This window comes from Pongo pygmaeus, chromosome 8 (assembly GCF_028885625.2).
Source record: "Pongo pygmaeus isolate AG05252 chromosome 8, NHGRI_mPonPyg2-v2.0_pri, whole genome shotgun sequence".
Taxonomy (NCBI): domain Eukaryota; kingdom Metazoa; phylum Chordata; class Mammalia; order Primates; family Hominidae; genus Pongo; species Pongo pygmaeus.
Window position 1 is genome coordinate 30,635,084 of NC_072381.2, and position 12,468 is coordinate 30,647,551.

Here is a 12,468-nt window from a genome sequence, read left to right on the forward strand (position 1 = left end):
TGTGTGCCTCTTAAGTTTTTGCACACTGCTTCCCTGTAGCAACCAAACTGTCCTAGATTAATACATTGGCGTCTAATAGGGTAAATCTCCTTCGTCACTTCCTTTATATATCCTTTTTGTCTTTGATTATTTAAATCCCAGTTAATTCTTCCTGTGCAATCCATTTACTTTCCTAATTTTTTTGCTATCTGCCTGGCTTAGAAGACTCATCACACTCACTTCTTTCCAATGATGATAATCATGAATTGGAAGAAAAATCAACATACAAAAGATGTCAATTGTCCCCAAACTGATCTACAGATTAACAAAATTCCTATCAAAATCTTGCAAGGTTTTTTTTGTTTTGTTTTGTTTTGTTTTCTTGAGACATAGTCTTGCTCTATTGTCCAGGCTGGAGTAGAGTTGTGCAATCATGGCTCACTGCAGCCTCAACCTCCCCAGCTCAAGCAATCCTCCTGCCTCAGCCTCCTGAATATCTAGGGCTACAGATGTGCACAACCACACCGGGCTAATTTTTTAATTTCTTAGTTTTTGTAGAGATGGGGTCTCATTAGGTTGGCCAGGCTTGTCTTGAACTCCTGCGCTCCAGCTGTCCTCCCACTTCGGCCTTCTTAAGTGCTAGGATTACAGGTATGAGCTACCCTGCCTGGCCTCACAGTGATTTTTGGCAGATATTCTAAATTTTATAGTAAAGGTACAGGCCCTACAATAGCTAAAAACCATCTTGAAAAAGAAGAAAAAAGTTAGGCCGGGCGTGGTGGCTCATGCCTGTAATCCCAGCACTTTGGTAGGCCGAGGCGGGTGGATCACCTGAGGTCAGGAATTCGAGACAAGCCTAACCAACATGGTGAAACACTGTCTCTACCAAAAATACAGAAAAGGTAGCCGGGCGTGGTGGTGCATGCCTGTAATCCCAGCTACTAAGGAGGCTAAGGCAGGAGCATTGTTTGAACCCAACCCTGGGAGGCAGAGGTTGCAGTGAGCCAAGATCAGGCCACTGCACTCCAGCCTGGGCCACAGAGTGAGACTCCATCTCAAAAGAAGAAAAAAGTTAGAGCAATTAATCTATCCCATATTAAGGCCTACTGGATAACTACAGTAACCAAGACAACACAGCATTGGCAAAAAGACAGATACATAACACAGATCAGTGGAACAGATTGGAGAACCCAGAGACAGGCCCACATGAATATGCCAAAATGATTTCTGTGCCATTCAAGAAACAGTGCTAGAGCAATTAGACACCCCTAGGCAAAAGCAATGAGTGTCTACCCAATCCTCATTGTGGTACATCCATATCATGGAATACTACTCAACAATAAAAAGGAACAAATTATTAGTACATGCCACGACCTGGATAAGAATCCAGGGAATTAAATTATGCTGAGTGACAGAAAGCCAATCCCAAAATGTTAGATACTATACGAGTGCATTTACATAGCATTTCCCAGATGACAACATTATAGAAATGGAGAAGAGATGGGAGTTGTTAGAGGTTAGGGATGGGAATAAGGTGGTTTAACAGGGCCACATGAGAGACCCCTGTTCTGGAACTCTTCTATTGGACTGACCACATCAGTGTCAATATCCTGGTTGTGATACTATTGTATAGCTTTGCAAGATGTTATCACTGGAGAAACTGGGTAAAAAGCCCTCATGATCGCTCTGTATTATTTCTTACAACTACATCTGAATCTATAATTATCTCAAAATTAAAAGTTTAATTAAGCAGGGCAGGGTGGCTCATGCCTGTAATCCCAGAACTTTGGGAGGCTGTGGTGGATGGATTACCTGAGGTCAGGAGATCGAGACCATCCTAGCCAACGTGGTGAAACCCTGTCTCTACTAAAAATACAAAAATTAGCCAGGCATGGTAGCTGGCATGTGCCTGTAATCCCAGCTACTTGGGAGGCTGAGGCAGGAGAATTGCTTGAACCCGGGAGGCAGAGGTTGCAGTGAGCTGAGATTGTGCCATTGCACTCCAGCCTGGGTGACAAGTGTGAAACTCTGTCTCAAAAAAAAAAAAAAAAGTTTAATTAAGTATTTTTTCCAAGGAAAAAGCATCCTAACCCCAAAAAACAAACCCACTTCAAATGAAACTTTCAAATATAATCCATTTGTAAATGGGTGACTTACCGTAACTGTACTTCACATAAATCTATAGAGATTTACTTATTATCAATGCCATCTTAAGAATTTCAAACTGGAAATATTTATTTTTCCCTATAAGAATGAAAGTTAATCCGAAAGTAAAATATTTGATATAGAATAAGAAATGGAAAGCATTGCTTTCCAATTGAATGTGTTTATTTAGCAGGCTGTGTAGATACTTAAAGAGAGCACCTCTAATATCTAGGGCCCATCCAAAAATAAAAAAGGAAACCTGCACATAATTTTCAGAAATTTCACCTACTGCCCCAGATTATTAATTTTTAAAACCTGACCTACTCGGGAGAAAGAGCAAGAAAACAACTTTTTGGAAAGGGAGGAGATCGGGTCATCTCAATTTTTGATTATATTTCATTTTTAGAGACAGGGTCTCACTATTTGGCTCAGGCTGGTCTTGAACTCTTGGGCTCATGTGATCCTCCTGCCTCAGCCTCCTGAGTAGCTGGGATAACGAAAGTGTGCCACTGCACTGGTCTTCCAATGTGAATACTGCTATAAATATAACAGAAAACAAGTTTTTGAAATCTGTTCTCTAGAACTCTTTCTTTTTTGTTTTTCTTTTTCTTGAGACAGAATCTCACTCTGTCACCAGCTGGAGTGCAGTGGCGCGATCTCGGCTCACTGCAATTTCCTCCTCCCAAGTTCAAGTGATTCTCCTGCCTCAGCCTCCCGAATAGCTGGGACTACAGGTGCGCGCCAGCACACCCAGCTAAGTTTTGTATTTTTAGTACGATGGGGTTTCACCATGTTGGCCAGGATGGTCTCGATCTCTCGATTTCGTGATCTGCCCACCTCAGCCTCCCAAAGTGATGAGATTACAGGCATAAGCCACCTCGCCTGGCCCTTTTTTTTTTTGAGATGGAGTTTCACTCTTGCTGCCTAGGCTGGAGTGCAATGGCACGGTCTCGGCTCACTGCAACCTTCACCTCCCAAGTTCAAGTGATTCTCCTACCTCAGCCTCCTAAGTAGCTGGGATCACAGGCACGTGCCACCACATCTGGCTAATTTTTGTATTTTTAGTAGACAGGGTTTCACCATGTTGGCCAAGCTGGTCTCGAACTCCTAACCTCACGTGATCTGCCCACCTCGGCCTCCCAAAATGCTGAGATTACAGGCGTGAGCCACCACACCCGGCCAAACTCTTTATTCTTGAAAATAAATAGATGATATAACAGTTCAGCCTTCCCAGAAGTGGAATGGGCAGATGGAGGTTTCAGGGCCCTTTATCTTCTCAGTTTCCATAATATAAAACCTAGGTCCAAACTCCCAGAATCGCCACTTTGGAGGCCAGTCTAACTTATGCTGGACTTTTCTGGTGCTTTGGGGAATGCCAGGTCACACACAGAAGAGATGAGGCTTCTTTTCAGTTCGTTGATGAGGCAGCACAAGCCCAGAATATGCTCCAGCGACTAATCTTCTGCCCCCAAAGTTCCTTTGGCCCCACCTCTGTCTTCAAGCTCTTGCCTACCTTCCCTTCTTTTTATCACCCTGAATGTTCCAGAACCACTGTCTCCTGTCCCCCAGCCCCATGTGCTTCCCAGCAAATTTGTCATTGGATTCTGGCTCCCCTACAACCCAGAAACTGCTCTCCCAACAACACACTCTCCTGAGGCTTCATCTGGACGTGGCCTCTATGGCGTCTGGCACTTTCTGACCACTTCCGCCTCCACGGAATGTCCTCTTCGTAAAACGTCTCCAACACTCCTTTCCTCAGCTCTCCCATGCCCTTCTGATCACTCCTCAGTTGTTTCACTGAGTGTCCACCTCTGCCTCCCTCAAATGTCCATATGTTTCCCAGGACTCTGAGCCTGCTGGTATCATCCTACCTGCTCCCAGAGTGAGCTCCATCTGCCACACCTGAAGCAGAAGTCAGAAGATTAGTGATTCCCTGAAGTTCAGCAAACCAGGAGCATCTCACAGGAACATGGAACTCAAGAGAAATCAAGCTACACCCGTCATCTCCCATCTCCCATCAGGAAACTTGTTCCTGGTTTCCTACCTGACCACAACCTCCCCATCAGCAACTTGGCCATCCAAACCAGAAATCAGGGCCCTGCCTCACTTGAGTGATCATTCAGATCTCAGCAGTCACTATGCCTTGGTTCCTGCCTTTAATCTTCCTCTCTCCTTCCACCCCGTTGATGTTCTCATGGGCCTGAGTCAGGCTTATGCCTGGAGTCTCCAAACTTCACTTCCACCTCTCTAAACCCACCCTCTCCGCACTTCCAGAATGGCCTTTAAACGGCTCCACCCTGCCTGCTCACTCCCAATAAAAACCCTCCTGGAGAGTCCCCCAGCAGTTCTCAAGCATAGGCCTGGCAAGTGCTGCCTCCAACAGACAGGTGGATAGCGCTTGCTTCTCACCCATGGAAGCCCACATGGCAAACTTTTTGTCTTTTTTATACTTTATGTTTTTATTTTTTAATCTAGCAAATTCTCCCAGATCCTGACCCATATGGCAAACTTTTAAAATTAAATTTGTTAAAGGGGGCTAGGTGCAGTGGCTCATGCCTGTAATCCTAGAACTTTGGGAGGTCGAGGTGGAAGGACTGAAGCAAGGAGTTTGAGACCAGCCTGGGCAACATAGTGAGACCCCATATCTTTAAAAAAATAGTAAAATGAATATAATAAAAAATAAAGTTTAAAACAATAGGCTGCGCGTGGTAGCTCACGCCTGTAATCCCAGCACTTTGGAAGGCGGAGGTGGGAGGATCACCTGAGGTCAGGAGTTTGTGACCAGCCTGGCCAACATGATGAAACCCATCTCTACTGAAAATGCAAAAATTAGCCAGACATGGTGGTGTGAGCCTGTAATCCCAGCTACTGCAGAGGCTGAGGCAAGAGAATCACTTGAACCCAGGAAGCGGAGGTTTCAATGAGCCAAGATCGCGCCACTGCACTCCTGCCTGGGTGACAAGAAACTCCATCTCAAAATAAACAAATAAAATAAATAAAATAAAGAATAAAAATAAATTTGTTAAAGGACAAATGTAAGACTATCCTTAGAATCACTGTCACTCTTGCATTTAGATATTCATCGGTAGGAGAAAAAAGGTATCCAGTTATAAATAAATACTTTGAAATGACACTTAACCCTTAGGTTATCTCATACAGACTAAGACCTGCAGTGACTTACTTTTGCAGGTGTATTCCTACAAGCTGTGAGGCTTATAAGGACTGCAATGCCTTGCTTCATTACCAACACCACATTTAGATAAACCTAGGAGGGATGCGATTACTTGTGTTGGTGGAAAAGAGAAAACAAAAGAAAACAAAAAACTCAAGGATGGCCAGCCTGTTGGATACATTCCAAAGTCCCACTTCTCTGAGCTGGAACCTCCTATCCTCCCTCCCACCAGCAGGTGACCTGTGCCCAACCATGAGACACCACCCTGGCCATCCTTCCTATTCCTATCTAGTTTGTTCTCTCTGCTCAGAATGCCTTCCCACCCTTCTCACTTAGAAAACCCCTAATCAGGCCAGGTGCGGTGGCTCATGCCTATAATCCCAGCACTTGGGGAGGCTGAGGCGGATGGCTCACCTGAGGTCAGGAGTTCAAGACCAGCCTGGCCAACACTGTGAAATTCTGTATCTACTAAAAATACAAAAATTAGTCAGGTATGGTGGCTCCAGCCTGTAATCCTAGCTACTCCCGAGGCTGAGAAGCGCTTGAACCTGGGAGGCAGAGGTTGCAGTGAGCTGAGATTGTGCCACTGCACTCCAGCCTGGACAACAGAGTGAGACTCTGTCAGAAAGAAAGAAAGAAAAGAAAGAAAGAAAGAAAGAGAAAGAGAGAGAGAAAGAGAGAAAGAAAGAAAGAAAGAAAGAAAGAAAGAAAGAAAGAAAGAAAGAAAGAAAGAAAGAAAGACCCCTAATCATACTTCAAGCCTTAGTTGAGAATATTTCCCCTGCAAACCTCTCCTGGACACAGTCTCTGATTCCCAATCTCTAGGCTGTTAGCAGAGGCTCCATGATATCTTCATATTCCCAGGACCTAGCAACATCTGCCACTCAGTAAATTTAATAAATGTTCGTGATGTGGACTGAAAATATCAAAATAGTCTGCAGTTAGATCTCTTCTCTCTCTCTCTCTCTCTCTTTTTTTTTTTTTGAAACAGAGTCTCACTCTGTCTTCCAGGCTAGAGTGCAATGGCATGATCTCAGCTCGCTGTAGCCTCCGCCCACCGGGTTCAAGTACCTGGGTCCCAAGTACCTGGGACCTCAGGCACATGCCACCATGCCTGAATAATGTTTTCGTATTTTTAGTAGAAACTGGGTTTCACCATGTTGGCCAGGCTGGTCTTGAACTCCTGACCTCAAATGATCCGCCCACTTCAGCCTCTCAAAGTGCTGGGATTACAGGCATGAGCCACTGCGCCCAGCCGATCTCTTCTCATTTTAATGCAGCTACAACATTCTCCCTTTTGTCAGGGTGGACTAATCAATATGTACTATCCCTCCAGAGCTGGAGAAACAGTCACAAGTTGGATCCTCAGCTCACAGGCAGAAAAGAAAACATGCATCACCAGCTCAAATGTTTCTGTGTAGTGGCCTCACTGTCCATTTCTCACTCCTATTTCTGGACTCAAGATGATGTCAGAGCATTGGCCAGGACTGTCAGTGCAGGAAAGTAAGACAACAACACTCTCTGTCTCCTTGCTTCTGCCTTCTGAAAAGTTCTGCTTTCCACAGGGCAATGAACTTGATCAATCACTGGAGGTATTTTTCAAGCAGCTCATTTCCAGGAGATGAAAAGGCCAGGCAACCAGGACCTGTATTTTGCCCTATTTTCTGCCACAATGGAACCAGACTTGGAATCATTTCCTTTTCCCAAAAAGTTTAGGATTTTGACCTCTATGGGAGAAGACAGAGACATGCTGTAGTCTACTGATATGTACACCGATACACCTGTATGAATCTGAGTTTGTGGGCTTCTGTACTATGGGGAAGTCATTTTGTTTGTGCATAAATTTCTTTTTAAAGACAAAAAAGGGGATATTATTTTCAGTTAATATTTTTCAACCAACAACCCCCCACCCCTGCCAGAAATCTGAATCAATCAATAATTCAATCAATTGAGTCAACTGAGTTTGTCTTTCTGTCTGTCTGGTCTGGTCTCACTTTTTCTCAAAGCTTTTGGAGAACTTTACTGGCTTTAGCTGAAAATCTTTGAGTTCCAAGGTCATCTGTAAGTCACTGGCTTGAACCACTGATGAGCGAGCCAACTCTTCTCTCCTGGGCTGTGGCTTCAGAGCAATGGGTGTGTAGCAGAGCTCAACACAAAGAGAACTGCTGGCCTCGTGGTCAAAATGAGATGTGAGCTTGCCAGGGGTGAGCCTGGACTGTGGTTTATGAGTCCTGGCTCCAGAGACCCAGCCTCTCACATGGCTGGAGCAACATTGCATTCCTGGACACCAGGCTCAGAGTCTTGAGAGTAATCAGAGATGTACAAAGTGTGACATGCTCCGTTTGGGCCGCTAGATATCTAAAAATATGGGATTTCTGTCTGCTGTCAAGCAGCAGCTCGCTGCACAAACAGAACCACGGAGGCTGCTGCTCAAATGGGGACATGAGCTGATGGTGATGTGGCCAGTGGAGTGAGGACCTGGGAGGCTCTTCCCTTCCCTGCTGTTGTTGACATCACAAAGCTCAGCACCACATGTGGTTTGTTTGGCTGATTCCAAATACCAAGAGGGAATGGATCGTTCTTATTCCTGAAAGAAAAACTCCAGGAGACTGTGCTCCTCAGGGAACATCATCTATACCTTAGAGACACACGGGAGCGAGGAGCCTTCTCTGAGCGTGTTCTCCCAGACCCAAGGACCAAGAAACCACATATCCCCTGGGCCAAGCACTGTGTAGCCCAGTGAAGGTTCCATTCTCATCTTCCTCCAGAAACAGAGCTCTACGTAATGGCTATGCACTTGGCCAACCCACAGAAGCCTGATAGGCCTGTAACAGAGTGGAACCACAGTCCCAATAATTCTATAAAACGGAACCACTTGAACCCAGGAAGCGGAGCTTGCAGTGAGCCGAGATCACGCTACTGCACTCCAGCCTGGGCGGCAGAGCGAGATTCCACCTGAAAGAAAGAAAGAAAGAGAGAAAGAAAGAAACCAGAAACACTATGTGTTGTATCTTACAATGTATCTTTGGCTCCAACTGCGGATCCTGGGCCATGTCTCCCTGACAGCATGAGTGGGAACTTCCTACCCTAAGGTTTAGCCAGTGACTTCTGTATTGAGGGCAGGGGCTACAAGACTGAGGAGGAGGGTCCCATCTGAAAACTGGGGCGTGGGAGGATGGGGTCTGACAGGAGTCAGCCTGTGGGGACAGAATGCTGGGAGGTGGAAGGCTGAGGTCAGGAAGATTGATTTCTGGGGTAGGTGGAGGACACTAAAAAACAACCCTGAAAATTTCAAGAAAAGAAAATAACAGAATGATGTAGAAACCAACTGAATAAATTTAGCTTTATATTTAATACGACATTCACTTCATTTTCTTAGATTTCTCATCACACTGCCCTCAGGTAAGGGCTTGGTTTTAGTCTGGGGACTGAAAATCGCTGGTCTGGATTAAGATTCCTACAGTGCCATCAAATTCTAAAAACTTGAAATCCTACAATTCTGAGGCATAGCACCATCTCCCCTTCTCCAAAGAAAAGCCTCAACAATGAGGGGGAAGAAAGGAAGGAAGGGGCCAGGCGTGGTGGGTCACGCCTGTAAGCCCAGCACTTTGGGAGGCCCAGGTGAGGGGACAACTTGAGGTCAGGAGTTCAAGACCAGCCTGGCCAACATGGTGAAACTGTGTCTCTACTAAAAATACAAAAATTAGTCAGGCGAGGTGGTGGGCTCTTGTAGTCCAAACTACTCGGGAGGCTGAGGCAGGAGGATCGCTTGAACCCGGGAGGTGGAGGTTGCAGTGAGCTGAGATTGTGCCACTAAACTCCAGCCTGGGTGATAGAGTGAGACTCCGTCTCAAAAAATAAATAAATAAGGAAGGAATAAAGTGCTCCAAGCGAGATAAAATATGTTAAAGCAAAGCATTCTGAAATACAAATTATTAGACAGTAGGAGAACAAGCAAAGATAAAATCCTTTGATCATGCCTCAACTTCCCTCCAATAGAGACTTCGGCCAAAGCAGATCAGATAACCCTTTGAAGACCCTGAAGTTATTATCTGTTGGACTACTAAAGTGGATTATTCATTAGCAAGTACAAGTGATTCCCTCCCAAGGATCTATTGAAAGATGGCTGGTAATCTCGTTAGTGGGATAGAGGGTGCAAGTTGCATCAAAGGGAAGAGAGAAAATAAATAAGCAAATACGTTTTCAAACAACTATAGTTATTTAGGAGTTCTTCCAGGTACTCCTAACTCCTTGCTACAGCTCCCTTCAGCTTACGCTTGTACCCCTAGTGACGTGGGTCCCCTAAAATGTGACTTGTGTGAGGACAGAGATTTTTGTCTGGTTTGTGACCTGCTGTTCATCTTCGGTGCCTAGGATATAGTAAGTGCTCAATAAATATTTGTTGAATGAATAAGGCAAATAATACGTATGCTACAGGGGAAATGACAAGGCAATGAGTTCTTTTCCAAAGGCAACTTTATCCCTCATAGATCCCCCCTGCCCTGCAATCTGTGATCGTAATTCCTGCTGGCTTTGTGCAGGCTGTTCCACATGCCTGAATTGGTTTACCTCCTTCTCAAATACCTCTTTGGGAAAGATTTTCCTCATTAAGCAGTGTCTGATTTCAATATAGGACTCCCTTGCAAAATCTTCCGTGCATTCTGATCTCTTGGGCTTGGCATCACTTTCACAAATCGGCTGCCCAGGGACCATGTGTTCACAGAGACATGGCTTGCTGGCCCGTATGGTAAGCTAATTGATGTGGTAAGCCCTGAAAGCAGGATTATTTTTCAGCCAGGCCCTGCCTAATGTTTTCTGATGATGGCCAAGTAGGCAAGTTCAGTCCTTTCTCCCCAGAAACATGATCCTGCTTTCTATACCAACAAGTATTAATTCAAATCCCTCGTGGGCAGTCCAGGATATGAAAATTACAGTAATCTAATCTTGTAGAGGAAGAAGTATGAATCATCATGACACGGCCTGACAAAGAGCAAAGTGATTAATGCCAGGCTGCAGTAGGGTCCCCAGTGACAGCTCCCCGTGGGTCACAAACCTAACATGGGAACCCACGAGGCAAACATCAGAGAAGCAACATTCTGGTCTCCATCCAGGGAGAGGAGAAGCAGGGAGTAGCAATGCCGTGTTCTCAGGACCATGTCTGAAAACTGGCCATACTGAGGCAAATTCAGTGACTGAGGGAGAAGAGCAAGATTGCATCTCAAAAACTCATCTGTTCCACCTTCTGACTGGTGGAAACTGCTTAAACTCTGAAGCTTACTTTTAGGTAGGAACTGTAAGGTTTGCAGAATCATGGCATCACAGAGAATGACCTAGAAACCCCAATCCTCTGCAGGGGAAAACAAGAGGACATGCTTAGGACAAGCAAGATAGATAACCATGCCAAAAAGAATGCGCTCTTAACCATATCCCAGAAACATACAGCTCTGAAGAAGTCTTGGCCTTTTTCTGAAACCTTCAAGAAGTACACCAAAGCTCCCCATCTCCCATCTCCAGGAAACCACAGCCCAAGTGCACTGGGAAAGTTGGTCAGGGTGCCTGCAAGCCTAAACCATCACTTGGCTTTTTTTTCTTTTCTTGCTTTCTTTTTCTTTTTTGCACAGCTGTATTCAATTTTCTGTCCTTGGGGTTTTAAAAGGAACATTTATTCTAGGGCCAGGATTCTCAAGTTTTATGGTTATACAACTCCCTCCCAGGGCCAAAGAATGTTTTAAAAGTCTTAAAGCTAGCAAAGAATATTAGTAAACGTATCCGAATGAAAGTGAAATAAAAAATTAAGATTTGTTCCAGTTTATATTCAACCTCTTACTTGATTGTATTGTACCTTCTGTTTGCCCTTCACTACTTTTACTACCCATTTTTCATGCAAATATAGGTAGGGGTGTGTGTGTGTGTGTGTGTGTGTGTGTGTGTGTGTGTGTGGGTGTGGGTGTGGGTGTGGGTGTGTGTGTAGAGACAGTGAGAGAGCAGGTGAAGAACAGAGAACTACAAAGGTGTATTTTGAGTCTTCCACAGCTTCTATTTCCTGTTCTGTGGTAAATTTTATTTTAAATAAGGTCTACAGCTTAAACCAAGTTTAACAAAAGGTCACGAAGAAGAGATTCCTTCAGTGTTTTTATAACATTGCTTGCTTTCCTAATTTAGAGAGCTAGATACTTCCTGATTTTTTGGTAGTAGGAAAGTAGTTTTAAAAACGCCTACATTTTTTACTTAAAAAGTCAAATTAGTGGCATTTTTAATTGAAATGATTAAACTTTTTTCAATATCAAAAAAAAAATCATTACCAGAAAAAAAAAAAAGAGAGAGAACAATAAGATGACGCTCCCACCAGCCCATGAGATGTTAACTAGTTTTCTCAATACAGCCACGTGGAGTTAAGAAAACCCACAAGTCCCCTACCTGTCTTCTTCTGTTCTTCTCCCTTCATGTCACCTGGATCCCCACATCTCACAGGCATCTACCCAAAGCCTTTGTCTGCACAGGTTCACAAACATCACTTGTACGTTTGCCCCTGAATTCTCCCGAAGGGTGGCTTCCTGCTCATGCACACTCATCGGATCTGACAAAGCCAAGCTCAGGCTTTCGGGGCTGAGGTTTGTGACACAGCACACACCATCACATTAGAGGCCTGGCTGCATCCCAAGACAAACCAGAAATTTTTGAGAAACAAAAGTTATTTGCACAGATCCACCCTGAGCAGAAAAGACGGAATCAGTACTCTTCCATAAAATGATGGGAAATGTTGTCAGTGGCACCTGCTTTGTACCGTCCAATTCTCTGAAAACAATTAGAAGACAGTGGAAACTGACCTTGCCCGACCCTCATCATGATGAGCAGCCGATGCAGGCTTCTCTGGAGAGGCAGTTAGTTCTGAGAAAAGCCAACCAAACCTCTCCTCTTGGCAATCACTTTCTCTTGCTCTTTGAAAATCAGGAAATCAAAGTGCCCTTTAGCACGGCCCTGTGGCCAAGAAAGCCCTCCAGCCAAGATAACAGGTTGAAGTTCAAACAATTCATCCCAGATAACCACTCTAATTCTCCCATGATTGGAAGTTGCTAGAAGTTAGTCAAAGTTATAAACCTAGGGCACAGGACAGCTGGAAAAAAAAAAAAAGATTCTAAAAGCAGGGTTTGTTTCTTGGGCTGGGCATAGAG

The 12,468-nt window shown here is 44.5% G+C and overlaps 1 protein-coding gene across 2 annotated transcripts in view; it reads right to left on the reverse strand.

The window, feature by feature from the left end:
• Positions 1 to 11,899, reverse strand: part of SVIL (supervillin) — a 189,336-nt gene extending 177,437 nt beyond the window's left edge. For both annotated transcript variants that reach the window (XM_063669722.1, XM_063669721.1), the window contains exon 1: positions 11,714 to 11,899. In XM_063669722.1, the coding sequence (XP_063525792.1) occupies positions 11,714 to 11,771 (58 nt within the window). In that variant the 5' untranslated portion in view covers positions 11,772 to 11,899. The remainder of the gene's footprint in view (positions 1 to 11,713) is intronic.
• Between the last annotated feature and the right edge of the window lie 569 nt (positions 11,900 to 12,468).